The 24,547-nt window shown below is 42.9% G+C and overlaps 1 protein-coding gene across 5 annotated transcripts; it reads right to left on the bottom strand.

The window, feature by feature from the left end:
• Positions 1-1,922: 1,922 nt before the first annotated feature.
• LOC135512997 (SLAIN motif-containing protein 2-like) lies at positions 1,923-23,161 on the bottom strand. 5 transcript variants are annotated; one of them, XM_064935592.1, is made up of 10 exons: positions 22,448-23,161; positions 19,781-19,923; positions 10,457-10,630; positions 10,077-10,262; positions 9,574-9,936; positions 9,199-9,348; positions 6,520-6,654; positions 5,853-5,891; positions 5,176-5,389; positions 1,923-5,044 (listed from the first exon to the last, which is right to left on the bottom strand). In XM_064935592.1, exons 1-10 carry the CDS (start codon positions 22,918-22,920, stop codon positions 4,975-4,977), a joined length of 1,947 nt encoding a protein of 648 aa, XP_064791664.1. In that variant the 5' UTR covers positions 22,921-23,161; the 3' UTR covers positions 1,923-4,974. The 5 variants fall into 5 exon arrangements, with proteins under 5 accessions (XP_064791664.1, XP_064791665.1, XP_064791666.1 ...); XM_064935593.1 differs by having other exon boundaries at positions 6,520-6,651; XM_064935594.1 differs by lacking the exon at positions 5,853-5,891.
• Positions 23,162-24,547: the final 1,386 nt, after the last annotated feature.

The raw sequence follows: 24,547 nt of genomic DNA, 5'->3' as shown, positions 1-24,547 counted from the left end.
AACGCATTCCAGGATTTATGCAATAGGCATGCCCCTTTCAAAAAGTTTAGGATTAAGGGTAGAGAGAACCCTTGGTTTACAGATGAGTTTACTAAAATCATAAGAGAACGAAATGCTATGGTGGGCTAAAGTAAGAAGGTCTGGTTCGGAGGATGATTGGATGGCTTTTAAACGTCTTTGAAATCTGGGCGTGGCTATGAACCGGAAACTAAAAGCAGACCACTACCGTAAATCTACTTTGGATAATTATAATAATATAAATTATAATAATCCATCCAAATTTTGGCAAGTAGTGAAAGGTTTGGAGTGCATAAAAGATATATGGTTTCCCAAACAATTGTTGGTAGACACAGATTGTAACTGAGAGAACCTCTAATCTGAAAGTCTTAAATCAGCATTTTCTAGATGCAGGCAGTTGATTTGAAGTTTGTTTATGCATATATATATCTCTCAATGAGAAAAACCTGTATAAACAAATGTTGAATAAAAATATTAAATAATAAGCTCCGGACAACAAACACCATTGCGTTTTATCAATGACAATTTGAATACACAGATCGACATGCATGACAGCATGTTCCAGTTCCCGCCAGTATCCAGCAACTTCGCACAGCCATTGAAGAGGAGTGGGAGAACATTCCACTGCATGAGGCAAATTGTGGTCACACCAGATACTGACTGGTTTTCTGATCCACGCCCATACCTTTTTTAAAGATATCTGTGACCAACAGATGCATATCTGTATTCCCAGTCATGTGAAATTCATATATTAGAGGCTAAGGAATGTATTTAAATGGACTGATTTCCATATGAAATGTAACTCAGTAAAATCTTAGAAAAATGTTGCATGTTGCACTTATATTTTTGTTCAGTGTATAGTGATGTATACCTGGAGGTAATCAGCCCTCTTTGAAATGAAAATGGATATAAATTCTTATTTAGAATGACGGCCTACCCCGGCCAAACCCTAACCCGGACAACGCTGGGCCAATTGTGCGCCGCCCTATGGGACTCCCAATCACGGCCGGTTGTGATACAGCCTGGAATCAAAACAGGGTCTGTAGTGACACCTCTAGCACTGAGATGCAGTGCCTTAGACCTCTGCACCACTCGTGGTGTATTTCATTGCGCCATACGTCATATTCACGGAGTCTTGCCCAGCTACTGAACCGACAAGTGTAGTGTTTGTAATGCAAGATGGAGAGCCTGTCTCTTGTCAGAGATCACATTTATTTTGGGAGATTGCAAAATGACCTTTTCATTCGAGACAGGATTAATATATTGTTTCAGGTGATAAAATGTTTTGTTTAGTTACTTTTTCCTCCACTTGTTTCTCTAACTTTATTGCAAGTCTAGCTAGCTTGCACTGCAGAGCAGCTAACTAGCTAAAAGTTAGACTAGGTTGAAGATAGCTTTTGTAGCTAGCGACCTCCACCTAACAACTATCATCAAAAACACATGTCATTACATCACAATAAACTTAAAACGGGAGGCAGCAGTCATATATAATGTGCATTATTTAACGTTACTATTAAAATAGTACTCAATTATAGAAATGGGTAATTGTTTACAAGTTGCTAGTTATCCCATAAAGCCATCACCATAAACCAGATTTTCATCTTCTCTGTTTTGGTAACTTCCTGTTCTTTGATGGACTCTGGATGGTCCCAAAGATATTTTGAACAAACCCAAGATAGTTCATCTGTTTCCTTTACAATGGCCGCAAATTAAGCATAGTGGGCAGAACAAGCAATGAGGTGGGCAAAGCCAAGCACGAGCTAGCGAGATTCTATTGGTGCGTTGTAGTGTGTATTTGCATATTTCCTCTAGCGAACACCTCCTCTGGGAAGTGCGCGTGTGCACAAACTCAATTTGACCTTGCATTCTGTAACAATACAAAAACACTTTGGAAAAACATCAAGTCTATAAAACCTAGTGCATTTTATTTTATTAATTTAACTAGGCAAGTCAGTGAAGAACAAATTATTATTTACAATGACGGCCTACCCCGGACGACGGTGTACGCCGCCCTATGGGACTCCCAATCACGGCCGGATGTGACGCAGCCTGGAATCAAACCAGGGTCTGTAATGACACCTCTAGCACTGAGCCCTGTGTTCGTAACATTCCAGATTTGGGAACAGAAACATTTGAGATCAATGTTTCATCGATGAGAAAATTGGCAGAATGTTGGCCCAGTTTCACCTAGTTCCACCCTCTCACTACCATATTTGGAGGTCAGAACGTTCTAATGGATGCTTCAGCTTTATAGCCCATGTGACATGACTGGGTTATCCCTTCTGTCTGTGATTGTCCTCTCCAACTGGGAAAGCTATCATTTAGACCCCGATTCAGACTTAGGTAATGTATGTGTTTCTTATGCACTTCTCAGTACTTGGTATTCAGACATACCTTATGCAAGGTGTGTAACAAGCTTTGTAAGCAAAAAAAATTGAATAGAGTGGTGAGGAGGATGAAAATTAGCATACTCCAGCTTGCCAGCTAGTTGAGCCAGGGAAAAAGCTCGAGCCTAGTGCGCATGCTCGCCCAACTAGACTATTTCAGGAGATGGATTGTAGTTTTTATGCCCTGGCAGTGAAAAGTTTGATTAAACAATTCAGAGATTGAAATAAATCACATCTTTAAGGAGAGCAAATTGAGATACAATCCTGAAATCAGCTGTAACTGTCAATAGTAAAACAACGCTTAAAATGTTTGAGTGAACTCCGAATACAGAAAATGGTTAATTAATTTCCAGACATGGTAAACTCCAAGGGAACCACACCTGCAAAGCACATGCATAAGCTAAGTCTGAATACCAACTACTGAGACATGCTTAAGAAAGGCGTACATCTGAATCGGGCCCTAAATGACAGCTTTCCAGGTTGGAGAAGACCATCTTTCCTGGCCAAATCAATCCCTAAAACCCAGACAGGAGCACTTTTCCCCCAAGCCTAATGGATCGGTAAAACAACGAGATGCCTTGAGGGGGGATAATGGATTATTTGTTGCCACAACAGCTGATAAATCACACATCAATGAGAAAGCAGCATCTTTTACGCATATATTGATATGGTACATCAATGCAGGATCCGCCAGGAGCAGGAAATGAACTGAAACACTATGGATGACCTGGAACGTTGCCAGTAAAGCTCCAGTCTTTCTTTTTATGGATTGCATTTCAATGAATGCCCTGAATTGACAAGAGTTTGAATGAAATGGCCCTATTCGTCATGACACAATAGACAAGAACAGTTCAACTTTTTTTTACTTGAAATGTGAGTTTACACAGGGAAACTGAATGTCATGTAGGTGGATTAAAAAAAATCATTATGAAAAAACAAATCACACAAAATGGTGTGGGATGTATTCGCAAAAATAGCCCAAGCGTTCCACTAAATCCAAACCTTGACATACAGAGGCACCTCGCTCTTAAATAGTTTCATTTAAAGAATGAGAGTAATTAGTTATAAATATCAAGGCGCATATACTTTTTCCAAAAGCAAGTATAAATGTATTGTTGATACAATAACAAAATTAAAAGTATATTAGCCCAAACAAAATCAAGCAGAAATACAAAGACAAATGATATTGGCAAACCATGACACTGGCACGTGAGGATAAATGAACAGATAAAAAGCACATTCAAAATAAAGTTAAACTTGAAAGTAATAGGCACTAGTTCATTAATTTCTGGCACACTAATACCATCCCTATGAATCTCAGCACTCCTGATTTATTTTAAAGCACAAGTGGCAATGGCCACTAACCTATTGAACTTTTCCATTATAATTTTAAGATATTAGGATCATTTATTCCATCTTGACATAACATACACTGACAATATTGTTGCAGGTTTTAAATGAGCTACATCAAGCCTTTGCTGCATGCTCAGGTCTCATGGCTACAAGGGTTGGATTTTATATATTTTACTGGGATTACATATCTCTGACTATATTGTCTGGATGTTGCAATGGCATATTAATCTAATGGTGGAAAGCAATAGAATTAACTAACCAAACCAGAAGTAGATCTGGATTGAGATTGTGACTACTGCCATTGACTGGCGCAGCTCAACATCACTAGCCAGCCCTGAAACAGATGTGATAGTCGATACAGGTTAAAACCATAGTTATGATTAGGTCTGGGATGGGGCTTTGGCCTGTTTCTACCAGTCACCCGTGTTATCAACATAAAAACATCAACACTCAAATGTCCTGTTATGAAACCATCTAAAAAATACTTTGGAGAATTAGCTTTGCAGTAGAGGTTTATATTTTTTTATATATTTTTTTTATATATTCAAATCAATAGAAAACAAATACTGAATATGGATATTTGGAAAATGAACTCTTTAAATAATGATTTGAATAAATAATGTCAAACATTTCAATACATTCTAGTTCATTCACAAGAGGAAAAAACTATGATTTGACAAAACTTCGTAAAATGTTCACAATTCTTTAACATTTAAGGGAACATTTTGCCTGCACAGCATCGTCATAGAGATCTCTGACAAAGGCATCTGTTGAGAACAGACTGCAAAAAGAGAAATTTGTACAAACACTTCAACCTGAGGGAGGTGAAAAAATAGATGGAGAGAAGCATTTTGTGAAGACTTATTGACTGATTGCTGAACAGACACACTGAGGCAGATGAGAGTGCCCTCTGGTGACACCGGGATGCTGGAGCTCAGCTGGTTTCTTTGGCATTCTCTCTAGGCTTCTGCTTCCCAGCCCTGCCTGGCCCCTTCAGATCCTCTCCACACAGACACACGCCATGCTGCTTCAGCTGTTCAGATCATGTTCCTCATGATAGTAAGACGAAAGACGAATTTGACTTTGTCTTTGTTATAGTTTATTCCTTAATTCATGGTAAAAGTAATCTTGGTTGATAAAGTGCCGCATTGTAATGTTGGTCTGCCTCTGTGCTGATCAGAGGGCCACACAGTGCCCCCTGCTGACCAGGCCAGCCTCAGTAGCAACCCTCCCTCCAGTTATCTCCTTCCCGTCCACCATTGTAGGTTCGAGGGGCAGGTAGAGACCTGAGGAAGAGAAGAACCAGAGAAACAGATTAGTTCTGTGAGGCATTATGCAAGACTAAAAAGGTCTGATACACCTGCAATCAACTGACAACTATACATGCCTTGAAGCTGTTTGTAATGTGTGTACCTACCTGCGTACTGGCTGGGCCAGTTTGCTGCGAGGCACGGGGATGCTGCCTCCCCCCCCCCCTCCTGCACTGGGCCGGGGCAGGCCGCTGCGTGCTGGGCCCAGGGAGCGTGTGGGGGTGGAGGCTCCAGAGCCAGGGGTAGACGTGGCCTTCACAGGTTGCCTCAGGGCCAGGGGAGACGGGGTGGCCGGGGTTCGCAGCTTACTGGGAGAAGGGACTGGACAAACAAGAGACGGGTCAGTACAGTACACTATATTATGAACAGATGGAATAGAGGATGACACTTCACTATACACACAACAGAGATCTACATCATTCTCAGTGTTTCACCACTGAGCAATTAACAACAATGATCAGAGGCACGTATGAGAAATAACATGAAGACTATTACCTAATATGTATTCAGAATAATTCTTTAAATAATTTGATAACGGAATTTTGCATTAAATTACAAGACCCATGAAACCAAGGAAAAGGAAACAATGAATGAAGATAAGAGGCCTTGTATTAAGTATTTACACAGACTACAAAGAACCACTATAATAGTTGATGTGTAGGATGGATGAGGCACACATGCCCTCCAGCAATAGGGAGGGCACAGATAATACCACAACATTAACACACCATGAAACCACAAACACAATATATAAAAGTTGGGAGCATGATCAGTGAATACTCACTGAAATCACCTTCTTCTCCAAAGCAACAGGAAAGATGGACTAAACAAAGATGAAGATAGGAGAGATTTGACTTCATTCAGAACAGCAGGAGAAAGTGTAATAGATGACATGGATGGAAAAAGATCTCTGGACTAAGAAGTCTTCTAGAGCCTATACTTTCCAATAACAGTACATCACATACTAACTAGCTACTACTACAAACCAATCCGCAACCATTACCACGAAGAGTTCAGGAGGAGTGACTGCAGTGTGGTCAGAAACTGATATTATCTGAAACAGCCTTGAGGTCTGTGAGCCCAAAGCCATTCCAGAACCACAGGGTTTCTCAGCAGGTTCTCCCCATCACCAGTCGGGGAGATAAGAGTTCTGTTCCAGACAAGACCCAGCAACACCATGGAGACACTCAAACTTTCAAGACCACACTCCCAACCAGAAGCTGCCTACCCTGACCATCCTAGAAAACAATTACTTTTTTCTGGCACTTTATATTTGGTTGAGTGCATGCAGGTATGTCACACAGGCAGGCACACAGCCAACCAGTCACAGTAAAACACAAAATGCTTTACGTTTGGTAAAGAATGTGGTCGTGTGTATTACTGAGGATGTGTGAGTATGTAGGAACTTTAACTCGTAAGGTGAATGATCCCAGGCACTGGCAGGCTTTTACCTCGCAGAGAAGAAGGGCTTTGGAGGTGCTGTTTGGGTTTCGGGGACTGTAAGGATCGAGGGGGAATTCCTGTTTGGGAGGAGCGAGGGGGAGTCGAGTACCGGGAGTGGAGTGGAGTGGAGGAGTGCTGGGCTACTGGGAGAAATGGAGATGACAGTTGGGGAGAGAGAGTCAGCCCTTTCTCTGACCTACTGTACTGTTATGGTTACTGGACCAGGGAAAGGAGATTAGAGTTGAGCCAGGCAGCCGAAGAGGAAGGAGGGGTGTGTCAGTGAGGCAGGTCAGCCATTGTAAAAAATCAGCCAAGCCTGGCTTAGTGAGTATCATTTTCAGGCAAAGGTATAATAGCAGCCTGAAACACTAGGGGGTGCTGCAGCCAGACATTCACAGTCCAGAGAGATTGCCAGGGGTAAAGTACTGAAGTCAAGCTGGGCCAACACTAGGCCAAACCACAGCCAGTGCCTCGGCAGAAAGAGAGGGGCAGCACATGCTCTGCAGTCAGATAGAGAGAGGCAGGGATAGTGATGTCAATGCACACCACAACCAGAAGAAGCCCTGAAAGGTAAAGGAGACGACCCCTATTATCAGCCAGTGTCAAGAGCGAAACAATACAACAGTGATATAGTACAGGATAGTACAGAACATATGTATATTGCACATATAGTACAAGTCAAAAGTTTGGACATACCCACTCATTCAAGAGTTTTTCTTTATTTTTTACCATTTTCTACATTGTAGAATAATAGTGAAGACAAACTATGAAATGACACAAATGGAATCATGTAGTAACCAAAAAAGTGTTAAACAAATCAAAATATATTTTATATTTGAGTTTCTTCAAATAGCCACCCTTTGCCTTGATGACAGCTTTGCACACTCTTGGCATTCTCTCAACCAGCATCATGAGGTAGTCACCTGGAATGCATTTCAATTAGCATGTGTGCCTTATTAAAAGTTAATTGGTGGAATTTCTTTCCTTCTTAATGCATTTGAGCCAATCAGTTGTGTTGTGACAAGGTAGGGGTGGTATACAGAAGATAGACCTATTTGGTAAAAGATCTAGTCCATATTATGGCAAGAACAGCTCAAATAAGCAAAGAGAAACGACAGTCCATCATCACTTTAAGACATGAAGGTCAGTCAATCCGGAAAATTTCAAGAACTTTGAACGTTTCTTCAAGTGCAGTCGCAAAAAAAACATCAAGCTCTATGATCAAACTGGCTCATGAGGACCGCCATAGGAAAGGAAGACCCAGAGTTACCTCTGCTGCAGAGGATAAGTTCATTAGAGTTACCAGCCTCAGAAATTACACAGACTTCAAGTAACAGACATCTCAACATCAACTGTTCAGAGGAGACTGTGAATCAGGCCTTCATGGTCAAATTCCTTCAAAGAAACCACTACTAAAGGACACCAATAATAATAAGAAACTTGCTTGGGCCAAGAAACATGAGCAATGGACATTAGAACAATCTGTCCTTTGGTTTGATGAGTCCAAATGTGAGATTTTTGATTCCAACCTCCGTGTCTTTGTTAGATGCAGAGTAGGTGAATGGATGATCTCCGAATGTGTGGTTCCCACCATGAAGCATGGAGTAGGAGATGGTGTGATGGTGCTTTGCAGTGAAACAGTCTGATTTATTTAGAATTAAAGCCACACTTAACCAGCATGGCTACCACAGCATTCTGCAGCGATACGCCAACCATCTAGCTAGCGCTTAGTGGGAATATCATTTGTTTTTCAACAGGACAATGACCCAACACACCTCCAGGCTGTGTAAGGGCTATTTGACCAAGAATGAGAGTGATGAGTGCTGCAACAGATGACCTGGCCTCCACAATCACCCGACCTCAACCCACTTGAGATGGTTTGGGATGAGTTGGAATGCAGAGTGAAGTAAAAGCAGCCAACAAGGGCTCAGCATATGTGGGAACTCCTTCAAGACTGTTGGAAAAGCATTCCAGGTGAAGCTGGTTGAGAGAATGCCAAGAGTGTACCAAGCTGTCATCAAGGCAAAGGGTGGCTGCTTTGAAGAATCTCAAATATAAAATATATTTTGATTTGTTTAACACTTTTGGTTACTACATGAATCCATATGTTATTTAATAGTTTTGATGTCTTCACCATTATTCTACAATGTAGAAAACATTCAAAATAAAGAAAAACCCTTGAATGAGTCGGTGTGATTAGACAGTAAGAGATTTTAACTATGAGAATTCAGTTGGTGGCGATATCAAAATAACATTCAGTCTTTTACTCAGTTCTCTCTGCATTCTAAATCCTCACAATAATCTACTTTTAAATCTGGATTAAAATTGATTTGGATAAAAAGGAGAAGAATGCACAGAAGGAGAAATTATTCAAATAGTGAAATGAATCAAAAGGAGAGAGAATCCCAAACCATCAAAGCCAAGACAGTACAAAGCAATAGAGGTTTAATAAGGGGGAGCCTGAGAGGGATGTATGGTATACCCACTCACACACTGACTAGCTACATCACAAAACTATAACACTACACATTATTCCTTTCATAACATTTGTGATGTTGAATATGCTTGAGAAACAAAAATGTTATGTCAATATACAAGAGAGAATAATATGAAAATGACAGAATGTCTCAGATTGCTATTACTGAGTGAACAAGCGATATGATAAACATTGTGTATGTAGTACTCACTGGCAGACTGACTGACTGCCTGGTGTCTGGGTGAGCCTCCGTTTGGCACTTGCAGGTTGGACTCAAAGCTCCTGCTGTTCTTGACGGGCTCTGGACCCTGCTGTGCCACGTTGGAGCGGGTCAGGTTAGGAAGACTCCGCCTCAGCTTTTCTACAAACAACACAACAAAGGAAAACTGAAAACAGGACTGAACAACTACACATTGGCCCAGAATTACACATGACCTTTGACCAGCAGTGGTCCTAATTTGAATCAGACTATATAATTGAATCATATAATTTGTCCTTCAGATAACTATGAACAAAACTATTTCCCATCTCGTCTCTCAATCCTCAGGAGGTAGTCCTGAGGTGTAGTGAGCCAGCGTCTCCTTACCTTCGTTCTTCACCACGTTGGTCTGCAGGTCTTGGGGGGTGTGGCTTTGCAGGGAGTGACGTGGTGCCTGCAGCCGGCTGATGATTGGCTGCGGGGAGCCTCGGCTGTGGGGGTGGCTGTACTCCAGGGAGCGTGCAGGGGAACGGGAGCGGGGAGAGTTTCTGGGGGAGGCATGAGGAGAGTGTCTGGGGGAGGGGGAAAAGCGGTTTGAGGGGATGTGGAAGGCGGGGTGTACAGCCTCCTCATCGTCCTCTAGACTGTGGGCGTCCAGTTCCTGGTCACTGAAGGTGCTGCGTCTCAGAGAGTGGCAGGACGAACCAGAGCTCCGTCTGGACGCTGTGGCAGCATAGTCCTGCCGAAGACCTGGAAACACACACACAGACGGTTAGACATACACCGCTTGTAGTGTGTACTGAGAAAGACAGTATAAATACACCGCATCACTGACTGGTGGGTCAATGTTTTTCCCAGACAAACAGACAGAGTTAGAAGATGGTACATACTCTCCTCCTGCATGCGAGCCAGGATCTGTACATCAGTGACGTCGTTGAGCTTGTATGTGGTGGAGGATCCTACAGAGTCCTCGTCCATCTCCGAGGTGCTCAGCTCACTGTCTATTGAAGACTGAGGGCTGACCGCTGGGGGGTTCCTTTCTCTCTCTACTGAGCCACCACGCTGCTGCTGGTGAGCTGCTGGGACACACACATTAGGTGTTCATACTGGTCCAACACACACACACACACACACACACACACACACACACACACACACCTGTAGGTCTAAACCAAGCTGTCAACTAAAGTGTATGTTTTAACATAAAGAACAAGAGAGAGGGCCACGGAAGGAGAGTTAAAGACAGGCTTTATATGCTAGTGTACAGTACCCTGGTTGACAGGGGGCATCAGCTGCTGTCTGACGATGGGCACCCTGCTGGGGGTGGATGAGGGGGAGTTGAAGCCACTGCTGTAGGGGCTGTTAGCTGTGTTTGTGCAGTATGGGCTTCCGTAGTTCACCTGGGGACTGTAGGAACATCCATACAGGCTCCTACGCTTGTTTGCTGTGGAGAGAATTCAAGTCAATGTTTATTGGTCATGTACACCTATTTTCAGGTGTTATGGCTGGTGCAGCAAAATGCTTATGTTACTAGCACCAACAGTGCATTAGAATGTCTCACAAATACAATAGAAATAATACATAAATAAGAATTGCCATAAACATACTGTGATAAAGCCTATATCTTCATCCCATAAGGGACTGTTGTACAGCCATCAAGCTACATCGTAATAACCAGTCATTCACTGGGATAATATGGGAAGTCATTGCAGGCATTACCGGTTGCCCCCTCACAAGCTGCATTATACCAATCACTGACAAACACTAAATGTGCACAGTACATAGTACACAGTCACACACAAGTTCTCTCTGAGTCCTCTCCTCTGTAGTGTGTTGACAGTGGTGCACATTTTAGAGTCACTTAAAACACATGGCAGGCGTGGGCGTCTTTATGACGGACTGGAGAAAGAGTTAACAATACGGTCTATTCACTCAGTAGTACACAGTGAGAGCAGCACTGTGATATCTATCCAGCTCTCCACAGAGACTCTATACAAGCAGTCAGTTAGTCAGTCCCATGGAGGCAGGCTCACCATGGACCCTCCCTTAGCTGAGTCATTAGACCAGGCCTGGCTGGCTGGCTGCTCTGACAGAGATACAAGGCATTAGCCAATAGCCATTACTGTTGACTGTTGTACTGCAGCCCCACTCGGCTCAGCCCGCAGTGCTGCATACACTCCAATCTCCAGGGCCACTCGTTTGCTCATCACTCTCTCTCCCTTCTTCCCCTGTCTAGATGCGTTTACACAGCTGGGTGGTGACTGGAAAGTAGCCTTTAATTATCAACTCGCTCTCCTTTCTGTTTGAGTTTATTGTTACAGGGACAGTGCACATTGATCAACGTTTCAGTAAAAGTGCCGGTTTTAGCCAGCCGGCTGATTTTCAATCACAGTCCCTGGGCAGGTTATTAAAAACACTTACAATACAGACAAACAATGAGCAGTGAGCACATGAAACAACACATTCTCTCCCTCTCTCTCCTACCCTCTCTCAAAATAACATGTCCACTCAACTCACTCACTTCCTTAGAGATCAGCCACTGAGGAATGCTAGGATCACAACATGCCACTACCACAGAACCACCTGCACACTTAGGCCTTAACCAGGGACACAAGTACTCTTCTTACACACTTCTTGATCACTTTGTCCTCTGTGGATTCGCAGATAAGCTCATGATAAGTGTCTAACATATCTAAAACAGTGACCTCACCAGACGTGTCTGAGGTTCAGATTATGTCCAAACTCCTAGTGCTGACAGAGCTAGTTATAGCTGAGATATGTTGTGTTATGGGATGATCAACAGTATACCTATAGGCCTACAGGATATAGGTCCTCACACTCCGAGAGAGCAGACAGGGATCCAACACAGTGAGCTACCAGCCTCTGAGTTGCACCTCCATGGGTCTGTGTCATCTGTGACCCAGAAAACAACCCCTGGCAACACATTGTTGAGGTCAACCTCTGGTGGTCCCAATGGGGAGATTACTGCAGTTAAAAACCACAAGGAAAGGACAGAGTTTCAGAGGGTGCATTCAGAGCTGTTCCCCATGTATCCAATGGTGCCAGGCAAGCCAGGGGTGAATGAGTTAAGGGCTAGGAGGTGATTAGATGGAACAGTAAATCAGTAGGCGTAACAGACAGTCAGACTGCTGGCTCCCTCTCAGCAGGGATCTGCAGCACTGGGACAAATTAAAATTTTGTTGTCCTAAAACACTGTACTAAAACAAACCATGCAAAAAAAATTATTATAATAATCCCAGAAACCTAAATAATGGTTAACATTTATATACCTATCATACAGAGGTGCTTACTCAACATTTAACACTTGCTCCCTCCATGCTAAAACCATCCCGTAACACTATGAAGTTCAGGAAATGCAGGAAAGCTTTTCAGGAGTAGGGTTGCAAAGGGTCAAACTTTCCGGTAAATTTCCAGAATTTTTCCATGGGAAGTTAAGCCCGGGTATGTTGCTTAAATTAATAAAAAAAAAAGTTTGCTTTTTTTGTGGGATACACGTAAGGCAATTCTAGGTTTTGTGGCATATTTTGGTTAAACTATCCCCAATTCAATGGAATTACAACCCTCTGCATGCACAGTGCACTCTTCCATCACATGTACAGCTGATTCTCAAGATCTTGCACACAAATAAGATGTTATTGAGCCCACACAACTACACTGTCTGAGCCAAGGACTACATACTTTCTGGTAAGTTTTGATTACAATACTGGGTGGGGTGAATACATTTTATATGACATTTGTTAACTAGTAAATAGTAGCCTACACCGAAATGTGTTTAAATCATTTCTAACTTGTTAACGATTTCTGCTAGTTAGTTTTTGCTACCATGTCGGTTTTAACTTACTTGACCCTGCTAAGTGAGGAGTGTTAATTCACCTGTTTCCATACATGTTTCATTATAAAACATTTATCTTACAAAAGGAGTTGTTCAATCTAACTAATTAACTATTTATCTGCACATGGAATTGTGTGTATATATATATATATATATATATTTATTTTTTTACACATTTATTTCCTAACCTTTACAGTAAAATGCCACGGGCACTATCTGATGTGTGGAGACATTTCACTGCAGCGAATGTAGAAGAAAAAGATGTGTACATTTGCGAATACTGTGCCAAATCATACACTACCGTTCAGAACCTTGGGGTCAGAAATGTCCTTGTTTTTGAAAGAAAAGCACGTTTTTTGTCCATTAAAATAACATCAAATTGATCCGAAATACAGTGTAGACATTGTTAATGTTGTAAATGACTATTGTACTGCTATGTTCTTTGCCCAGCATACACCCCTCCAACCAGACATGCTTTATCTACTCATTTGCTGGATGCAGAGTTCAGAGTTCAAGTGAAGGTCAAACAAATCATAGAGAAGGCAGACTGTATTGCAATGATCTCTGATGTGTGGTCGAATGTTTATGGGCAAGGAATAATTAACTACATCGCCACCCCTCAACCAGTATTCTACAAGAGCACAGACACAAGGGACAGCAGACACACCAGTCTCTACATTGCAGATGAGCTGAAGGCAGTCATCAATGACCTTGAACCACAGAAGGTATTTGCACTGGTGACAAACAATGCTGTGAACATGAAGGCTGCTTGGTCTAAAGTGGAGGAGTCCTACCCTCACATCACACCCATTGGCGATGCTGCTCATGCATTGAATCTGCTCCTCAAGGACATCATGGCACTGAAAACAATGGATACACTCTACAAGAGAGCCAAGGAAATGATTAGGTATATGAAGGGTCATCAAGTTATAGCAGCAATCTACCTCACCAAGCAAAGTGAGAAGAATAAGAGTACCACATTGAAGCTGCCCAGCAACACCCGTTGGGGAGGGGAAGGAGTGTCTCCAAAAAAAATGGCCATATATCACAGTCTGCCGATATGGACAGCCCCATCAAGAGGATCCTCCTGGATTATGTATTTTAGGAGAGAGTGGTAAGCAGCCTGAAACCTATTGCAGTAGCCATTGCATGGATTGAGGGAGACAATGCCATCCTGTCTGATGTTCAGACTCTGCTTGCAGATGTAAGAGAAGAAATCCGTACTGCCCTGCCCACTTCCCTATTGCTCCAAGCAAAGGAAACTGCAGTTCTGAAATACATCAAAAAGCGTGAAGACTTATGACTGATGCCCATACACGCCACAGTGTACATGCTGGACCCCAAGTATGCTGGCAAGAGTATCCTGTCTGGTGCAGAGATCAACAAGGCCTATGGTGTCATCATCACCATGTCTCGCCACCTTGGCCTGGAAGAGGGCAAGGTTCTTGGCAGTCTGGCAAAGTACACTTCCAAGCAAGGGCTTTGGGATGGAGATGCAATATGGCAGTCGTGCCAACATATCTCATCAGCCACCTGATGGAAGGGACTTTGTGGATCTGAGGCTCTTTCCCCTGTTGCCTCCATCATACTCTAAATCCCACCAACATCAGCTGCCTCAGAGTGCAACTGGTCCTTGTTTGGGGGAACACACACCAAAGCACACAACAGGCTGACCAATACAAGGGTTGAAAAATTGGTGGCCATCTGGGCAAATCTGAGGCTTTTTCTCATCCTCAAGAAGGTTGGAAAGTGACAGTGAAGATGAGGCCTCAGAGTCTGATGATCAAGAGGAGGATATTAAGAAGGTCCAGGGAGAAGACATGGAAGCCTGTGTGGAATACAACCAAAGCTTTAGTTTCTAGACTATAATTTTACGTTGAAAATGTTTTTGGGAGATGCGTTGGATCATTAAATATTCCCTTTCTTTTGTTGTTCAGTGAAATCATCCCATGTGAAGAGTCAACTCATTTAATTAAAGTTACTTTTACATTTCTATTGGAAGGATTTAATCATTTGTAATTATGTCTACTTATCATAAGGTAAAAGGTTTATGTTTCTGTCTCCATATGATATGGTAAATATATCCAATGCAAAAAACATCTACATTTAAATGGTATTAATATTATTGGCTGTACTTGCCCCCAAACTCTATTTTTCCTTCATAGATTGTTCTGCATCTTTTTAAATTGGGAGCCAATTTGTTTTCAGCACTTTCACTTCCCTGACTGATCAAAACACATTTTTTTATGTCTCGCTCTTGTCCCTCTGCAATAGACACATGGTGGGTAACATGTTTGGAACATTGAATAGCAATTGGTACCTAAGTATGGTGAGGTCCCAGCCCTAATAACCACTATTTCCATTCATCTTTGCCAAGAGACTAGCAGTAATACAAGCTCTTTCCCAGCTGATGGTTTGACTGCAGAACCTCCAGTTTCCAGTGGAATTAGCTTAGACAGCATAAAGTCTGTAACCAACAGAAAAAAGGATTGTTTGGTCTAATTAAACAGCTAAGCTAGACAAAGGAAATGTAAACAATACTTTGCATTGAAGCCTCCTTAAAGTGAAAAAGAAAAGGTTCTTGAGACGGACTGGGATAGCTACACTACATGGCTAAAAGTAGGTGGACAACCATTCAAATTAGTGGATTTGGCTATTTCAGCCACACCTGTTGCTGATGAAATCGAGCACACAGCCATGCAATCTCCATAGAGAAACATTGTCGGTAGAATAAACTGTACTGAATAGCTCAGTGACTTTCAATGTGTCATCATAGTGATGCCACCTTTCCAACAAGTCAGTTTGTCAAATTTCTGCCCTGCTACATCTGCCCCGGTCAACTGTTATTGTGAAGTGGAAACATATAGGAGCAACAACGGCTCAGCCGCAAAGTGGTTGGACACACATGGTCACAGGACTGCCGAGAGCTGAAGTGCGTAGCGCAAATCGTCTGTCCTCAGTTGCAACACTCACTACCATGTTCCAAACTGCCTCTGGAAGCAACGGCAGCACAATAACTGTTAGTTGAGAGCTCCATGAAATGGGTTTCCATGGCCGAGCAACCGCACACAAGACTAAGATCACCATGCGCAATGCCAAGCGTCGGTTGGAGTGGTGTAAAGCTCGCCGCCTTTGGACGCTCGAGCAGTGGAAACACGTTCTCTGCAGTGATGAAGCATGCTTTACCATCTGACCGTCCAAAGGACTAATCTGGGTTTGGCAGATACCAGGAGACCACTACCTACCCGAAAGCAGTGCCAACTGTAAAGTTTGGTGGAGGAGGGGCTGTTTTTCATGGTTCAGGCTAGGTCCCTTAGTTCCAGTGAAGGGAAATCTTAACACTACAGCATATAATGACATTATAGACGATTCTGTGCTTCCAACACTTTGTGGCAACAGTTTGGGGAAGGCCCTCCTGTTTCAGCATGACAATGCTCCTGTGCACAAAGCAAGGTCCATACAGAAATGGTTTGTCGAGATTGTTGTGGAAGAACTTGACCGGCCTGCACAGAGCCCCCACCTCACCCCCATCGAACACCTTTGGGATGAATTGGAAAGGCAACTGCGAGCGAGGCCTAATCGCCCAACATCATTGACCCGACCTCATTGATGCTCTTGTGGCTGAATGGAAGTAGGTCCCCGCAGCAATGATCCAACACCTAGAGGAAAGCCTTCCTAGAAGAGTGGAGGCTGTTATAGCAGCAAAGTGGGGAATGAACTCAAAATCAAATCTAATTTATTTGTCACATACACATGGTTAGCAGATGTTAATGCGAGGGTAGCGAAATGCTTGTGCTTCTAGTTCTGACAATGCAGTAATAACCAACGAGTAATCTAACCTAACAACTCCAAAACGAATACCTTATACACACACAAGTGTAAATGGATAAAAAATATGTACATAAAGATATATGAATGAGTGATGGTACAGAACGGCATAGGCAAGATGGAGTAGATGGTATAGAGTACAGTATATATATATATGAGATTAGTAATGTAGGGTATGTAAACAAAGTGGCATAGTTTAAAGTGGCTAGTGATACATGTATTACATAAAGATGCAGTAGATGATAGAGTACAGTATATACATATACATATGAGATGAGTAATGTAGGGTATGTAAACATTATATTAAGTAGCATTGTTTAAAGAGGCTAGTGATATATTTTTTACTCCATATTAATGCCCATGATTTTGGAATGTTCAAAGATTTTGGAATGTTCACATGAGGAGCAGGCAACATAATTATGTGGCTCAGGGAGAGAAAGAAAAACAAAAATCAGGGGAGAGAGATTAACAAGTGAACTCTAGGTCATGAAAGAACATGACCTAGAGAAGGCGGGGATATCCAATCCATTATAATTTAAGTACTGAAATTGTAACTACATGTTAGGGCGAGCATGGCTGGATAGGCCAGCTATCAGCCTGGGGTTAGGGACTGACTTTCTGCTGTAGAGAAGAACTGGATGGAATCTGTGGACAGTTTTCAAAGTACAGTTCTACATGGGCTACATTCTGAATATAGCCCAGCATTACAGGTCTGGTACTGGCAGTATAGTCCCTTTCTGGGCCATGCTTCCAGTTGTATAATGTTTATAACAATGACCAGAATCTAGTTTTGCAGAATTTCACAGGGACATTGAAGGCTCAAACCTCTGAAAGGATTTTCCAGAAAGCATTGAATATAATCGTATGATGTGGTCCAAATCTACGACCAACCGGTGTATTACATTAGTCATGAGCCAGACACGATGCCCTGCTCTGTAAAATTCCTTCACCAGAACAAACACAATCCTCACACGACGCCATGGTAAAGAGAGAGGGGTGTGGTAGAAAGGAGCCAGCAGCCATAAAGGGTGTCACTGAGGAGCCCACAAACAGTACAACCACACAAGATGCATAGTACACACCTAGGCCCGCTCGGCTTGTCATGTGGTTGACGTGCAGCCATGTCTGACAGCTGTCTACCTCTTCTTCCCTCAGGTATAGGCAGATAGAACCCAGTCACCAGGTGGGTGAACCCTTGTTAAAGGTAAAAAACATTGCGACGAGCAGCACTGCAGAGGTTGAGATGAGTTTGGTGCAAGAATTGGCTCTCACACAATATCTGCTCATGTGCACGGGTTTGCTTCACGCTGTTTGCAGCATGGTAGCCAGGGCACCAAAACAGCGGAGAAGTTGAGCCTTGCGGCACATCATGTGACTTGTATCTGCTCTGTGATTGGACAACAAAGACCGCAAGATACATGGTTAGTGTAGGTTGTGGTGCTCTTTGAAACAGAAACTGACGGTAAAAACACGATTTCTCAACACAGAGGTTGAAACATACATAACTAATGGAAACTACTTCAACGTACAAATAGTTTTGCAATCTCAGCAGTAATATCACCATGAGTTACAAGGATTGAGAATCCACTTCCGGAACCCCTAGGTGCAGCCCTATAGCCTGCACTACTGTTTTCTGCCGGTTAACGCACATCTAAATAATAATGTATCAACCAGTTGATCTGTAGAACTTCCCTTTGTCCTTAAGAGTGAGGTAGAGATGGGGAGCACGGCAGTGACTGAAGAATTAGGTCATGTCCATATTTTATGGATGACATAATCCTCTCCTAACCTAGTATGATGATATCACCACCACCGATTCTCCCCCTTCCGCCATTACTTCTGTGAATAGTAATACCCATTTAGTATGTTGTCACCCACCAGAGCCCCAGAGTCTCTTCTGATATAGTCTGAATGTAACTTCAGTGTACGATGCACATAAATCCACAGGAAGGGATGTGAGGGGAACTGTTCGGGTGTTGACTCTGGATGACAGGACAGATACCCCATGAGGATGCTGTCTGTCCATCCGCCTAGGGGTATGTGACTGGAGTGTTGTTAGGGCTGTAACGATTATGGAATTGAGAGTAATGATTATTTGTCATAACTGTAATTTTAGTTAAATATTTTTTTTAGCTTGTAATGCATCTTTGTAAATTAACTAGAACATAATGAATACAATACAGTTTTGGTGACCCCTGTGACCCCCCCTGTGACTGCTGACAATTTTTGGAAATTAAGCTTCTCCTCGCGACAGTGCTGTTCTGCTCATACAATGATTATCAACTTTACCCACATCATGTAAAATTGGAAACCTGCTATTGGGTAAACTATATCTACTTGAATATGAAGTTGAATACAATATTTATGCCAGCCTTAGGTGTTGCGTAACTACTATTGCCACCTGATCAGTGATCATTACTCAGAACACACAGGTTTAGGGATAGTGATCTTCAGCAAAATGTTGCTCAATACAATATGGGTGTTACATGAGCATACCTCCAAAAATGTAACCCATCTTACTTTAGCCGGGAGGATTTGGCGTCTTGGTATCCTGGTTGAAGGGATTGTCTATTATTATCCCATAGGGTGGCGCACAATTGGCCCAGGGTCGTCCGTTTAAGGGTTTGGCCGGGGTATGCCGTCATCGTAAATAAAAAGGTGTTATTAACTGACTTGCCTAGTTAAATAAAAGGTTAAATAAATAATCTCATAATACGCAGAGGGAAACAGAAAGACACACTCATATAGGCCATGATAATGCAGAAAACACTTTCATACAGCACATATGCCTACAACAAAACAAACGCATATTTGTCCTAGATGTGTGTATGATTGTGTGGAAAAGACGAGATAGAGAGAGAAGAAGAGAGGGGAGAGGAAGGAGAAGAGAGTAGAGAAGCATGGTGACAGTACCTGACATGGTGACGTCCAGTCTGTGGATGAGGGAGCGCTTGGCTGACTCCATGTCAGGACTGGGATTGTCCAGAGCCTGGCGACACCACACAATGGGACTCAAGGCTTTCTGCAGTGGGCTGTTGAGCTTTGCCTCATACAGCCTGAAGGAACACAACACATTAATTTAACACACACACACACATCAATGGACATCACACAAAAAATACAAGACATCCTCTTATCTAATACATGATGGTTGATGATACAGGTTTGGTGAGTGTTAGAACCTGCTTAGGCCTATATCGCATCACAGCTGCTATGGCTGATACTTAGGCCTTATACTTTGACAGAGAAAGTGCTTCTACCAGGAAGAGGAATCTGAGTCAGCAACTGTGAGCTCTGTCTCAGCCACAGAGAAAAGCACTCAGATAACTACTGGACACAAACACCAAGGCCTACTATTAGAAAGATGTAGGCCTAGTCAACATATTTTGTACATTCTTTAGGCAACTAAAAGTATGCCACAGAGGTTTTCACCATAACATTTAAAGAATCAAAGTTCAGACAGATTTATAGACCTATTGGGCCTACTCTAGTCATTAGGCCTAAATAATGCTGTGGATCCACATGGCTATGCTTTTACATAGTGCGTATAAGCCTAATTATCCTGTAGACGTGCATGGATGGATCATCCTAACTGTATTTTAGAATCAAACCCTAAAAGCAGGATGGTGCTGTGCAGTTGTTAAACCATTGCAAATCCAGTCTGATGCTAATTCCGGGATTATGGGAGTCAGTCTATGACCAGGACTGGCAAGTCCTCAGTTAGTAGTATTATGGGTAATCCTGTGTTTGTGTTAATCACCAGCCAGAGGAGAGGTGTGTGTGTGTGGGGATTGGGTTAGTGGGGCAATAGGGAACTGGTACAGAGAGGCCATAGTAAACTTCTAGGTCTTTCTTCCTCATCCAAATATAGAAAATATAGTTTCTTGAACTGTAGTAGAAGACGTTTCTGTACCAATGCATTCACATAGCATTCACTGATCATGTGTTTAGGGGTTAACAGGGTCCATTCACGATTACTATCCAGACCAGTGGAGGCTGCTGAGGGTTGGAATGAATGGCTCATAATAATGGCTGGAAAGGAATAAATGGAATGGTATTAAATACATTGTTTTCATGTGTTTGATACCATTCCATTCCCTCCATTCCAGACATTATTATGAGCCATCCTCCCCTCAGCAGTCTCTACTGATCCAGACAGTCTGGCCATCATTAGTGACTATCCTTTTTATAGCTGGACTCCTCTGATCCTTGACCTAAAGCACAACCCATTATCATCAAGATGCCCCTTATATGCCAATAAATAACATTCCTGAAACCGTACCATGGCAGACAAGGGCCTATCTCTCAGAGAATGAGAGGAGGAGAGAGCTGGGCACTGACTGTCCTCATTATAGGCTAAAGCTTACTATGGCTCTAATAACAAAACTCAAACTCAAACAAAACAAATCTCATTTATAAACTGGGCTTATTTCACATCAGCTCTACAGTGAGGTCTCATGTCCCTGTAACTCTCTAAAACCGTTTGAGGGATTTCCTCGAGTTGGGATCAGCAGTGAGATTTGTGCAGCCTCACAAATCCAATCAAACATCTCGAATTTCAAGGATTAGGCTACACTTCTAAAAGTGAATCTGTGTAAGGCCCTTACCCTATAACCCACAAATGCACAATAAACAATACATGATCCTGACATTCAGTGTGGTGGTTGAAACTGTGGCTGGGCCTGGCTCTCAAAACAATTTGGATACTATAACATTGTCATAATCACATAGGGGCAATTACTTTCTCTCAATCTCTTTTCATACAATTATGGCTGGTGTGGAAATCGGAAATCCTTCTAACAAAGGAGGTAACCATGGTTGTGGCTCTTGCACTTTCCCCATAGGCTTTGGCTGGGTAAACAACTTTCAATTTCACTGTGCACACTGCTCTCTTCCCACTACCATGACAGTTGTCTAACATGTCACCAAAATAGTGCAACTGGCCAACATATGAACTGAACTTCCCATATGCTGAAGACACTATATACTGTCGACTTAACGGATGACTACTAGTTTTTGTGGGTGATAATTTGACAATAAATAAGACAGTTAAAATGAAATGTTATGATTAAGGCCTAATAATAAAGGGCTGTGATTAATTAAAGCACATGAGCAACAACCACAGAACAATGAATGCCAAGTTCCACTAATATATCATTGAGAGTATGTAACGTGACAAGTGCAGGGGGTGGTTTGACAGTTCACACATGTGATCCCCTTTCCATTTGGTTTTCATTCAAACCACCACCCCTCACTCACTCACTAATCAACAATGAACGACAGACAATCTGTCTGCAGTGTGTTATGACCTCAGTGTCTGTGGCCGGCTATTATTATATTGAGAACATGACCATGCGGTACATTCCTATGCAGTAATTTCAGCGAGAATGATTTACCTCCCAGGCGGTTGTCATCGTAGACAGCTAATGTCTGGAACAGCTGCGCTCGGCTTTTGAGGTGTCACATATATGGGCGCACAGGTACACTGGTTGCCAAATGCATTAGGGCGTGCTGTTGTGTTCTGGCACAGCCCTTAAACTACTTGAATTACAGATGGTGTAATCGTGTTGTATCACTCACCAGCTGTCTTGATCTTCGTTAAGACAATCCATGTCTTCGAGATCGAGGATTTCTACTTCATCCAATATAGAAGTTTCCCCTTCATCCATAAAACCCAGTGTTTCCCCTGCGTCAGTAAAATAGGAATTCGTGCCAGTGAAAGAGGTGGCAGCCGATGCCCCCTCGCCCTCATATGCTCTCCTGAAACTGATGCCATCATATGACAGTCTGGGACTCAAACAACGGGAGTTTTCCAAAAGCCCTCCATAGCCAGTTCCGCCGAACCCCACCCCAGGGAAGCCGGCCAGCCCCGCCGCTGAGGCGGCTGATAAGCGAGAGTCGTATCCTGCACTATGGGGTCTATGGTTCCCTGACACTGCTCCAGACGAAGACCGACTACGGAGCTGCTCGTTTTGTTGTTCGAGTTTCTTTACCAAGTCCTGTAGTTTCCGCACTTCTAAGTCCGCGTTGATGTTTGAGTTGATATCCTCCATAGCTAACGTTGGTTAGCGCCACCACCAGCAACGCAAAATAAAAATGCCGCTGCTGTGTGGTCTTTTGTTTCCTCTTTTTCACTGGTGGTCACGATATGTTAGTCACTCTAAGCAATATTTAGGTGTTTACTGAAGACACTTTGGTGTTCAAATAAGTTATTGGGCTCATCGTCGTCATCTTCTCCAAATATTCATACACACAGGCAGGGTTGAGGCCATTTTCGCTGTTCCCGTCGCCAACTATGAAAGACCAACAGGCAAGGCTCGGCTACGTCATCACGTGAAACATCGGTAACGAGCACGTAAACAAGCTCGGGTTTACAGTATCGATAATGCCACACACTGTACTGAATGGAAAGTATTGTGTGAGCTAAAATACAGTACAAGGAAAGTATGGTAGTTTCAGCTAACTGCTGCTAAGTATCAGCTCATTTCTGCTAACACGTTGCTTATCAAAGGTCTAGATTTCAGTTTTACTTTGCTCTCCAGAACCCAAGGCATTAAGGCATTCTGCCTTATCCCAACGATTCTCACCTGGAAGCACTGCTTACCGGTGGGACCATGTGAACTCCAATCCCCGACGCTCGTTTCAATAATCATTGCTTGCTATACGGTTTTCGAAAACATATGGTACTTATTTTTCATAACAGTGAGAATTAAAATTTAAAAAATATACTTACTGTATGTAGCAGGTTTGCACAGCTATGTCTCCAGCCGAATAACAACAATACATTAGTCCCCTCCTCTACTCCCTGTTTACCCACGACTCCAACACCATCATTAAGTTTGCTGACGACATGTAGGATCATCGACAATGATGAGACAGCCTATAGGGAGGAGGTTAGAGACCTGGCAGTATGGTGCCAGGACAACAACCTCTCCCTCAACGTGAGCAAGACAAAGGAGATGATCATGGACGACAGGAAAAGAGTTCCCGAACGAGACTTTCAAGTTCCTTGTTGTCCACATCACAAACAAATTATCATGGTCCAAACATACCAAAAAAGTTATGAAGAGTGCACTCCAACGCCTTTTCCCCCCAGGAGACTGAAAAGACTTGGCATGCGTCCCCAGATCCCGAAAAAGCTCTGCAGATGCACTATTGAGAGCATCCTGACCGGTTGCATCACCACCTGGTATGGCAACTGCTCGGCACCAGACCGTAAGGAGCTACAGAGGGTAGTGCTTACAGCCCAGTACATCACTGGGACCAAACTTCCTGCCATCCAGGACCTAAATACTAGGCGGTGTCAGGCCCAAAATATTGTCAAAAACTCCAGTCACCCAAGTCATAGACTGTTCTCTCTGCTACTGTATGGCAAGCAGTACCGGAGCAGCACCAAGTCTAGGTCCAAAAGGCTCCTTAACACCTTCTACCCCCAAGTCATAAGACTGCTGAACAATTAATCAAATGGCTACCCGGACTATATGCATTGGCAAACCCCCACTTCCCTTGTTTATACACTGCTGCTACTTGCTGTGTATTATCTATGCATAGTCAATATACCCCTACCGACATGTACAAATTACCTCAACTAACCTGTACCCCTTTTTTCCCAAGTGGTGCAGAGGTCTAAGGCACTGCATCTCAGTGCAAGAGGCAGTCCCTGGTTCGATTCCAGGCTGT

The sequence above is a fragment of the Oncorhynchus masou genome, chromosome 24 (genome assembly GCF_036934945.1).
Source record: "Oncorhynchus masou masou isolate Uvic2021 chromosome 24, UVic_Omas_1.1, whole genome shotgun sequence".
NCBI classification, from domain to species: Eukaryota; Metazoa; Chordata; class Actinopteri; order Salmoniformes; family Salmonidae; genus Oncorhynchus; species Oncorhynchus masou.
The sequence above is the reverse complement of the archived record's forward strand: the minus strand, read 5'-3'. Positions and strand labels throughout refer to the sequence as shown.

What these genes read in the sequence shown, in the direction of transcription:
- LOC135512997 (XM_064935592.1), bottom strand. Translation starts at nt 22,920, where the DNA reads ATGGAGGATATCAACTCAAACATCAACGCGGACTTAGAAGTGCGGAAA. An exon ending in TGGAGAAGAAGGTGATTTCA is followed by an intron (nt 5,390 to 5,852) that starts GTGAGTATTCAC and finishes TTGTTTGTCCAG; the next exon opens with TCCCTTCTCCCAGTAAGCTG. An exon ending in CTGGCCCAGCCAGTACGCAG is followed by an intron (nt 5,045 to 5,175) that starts GTAGGTACACAC and finishes TCTCTTCCTCAG; the next exon opens with GTCTCTACCTGCCCCTCGAA.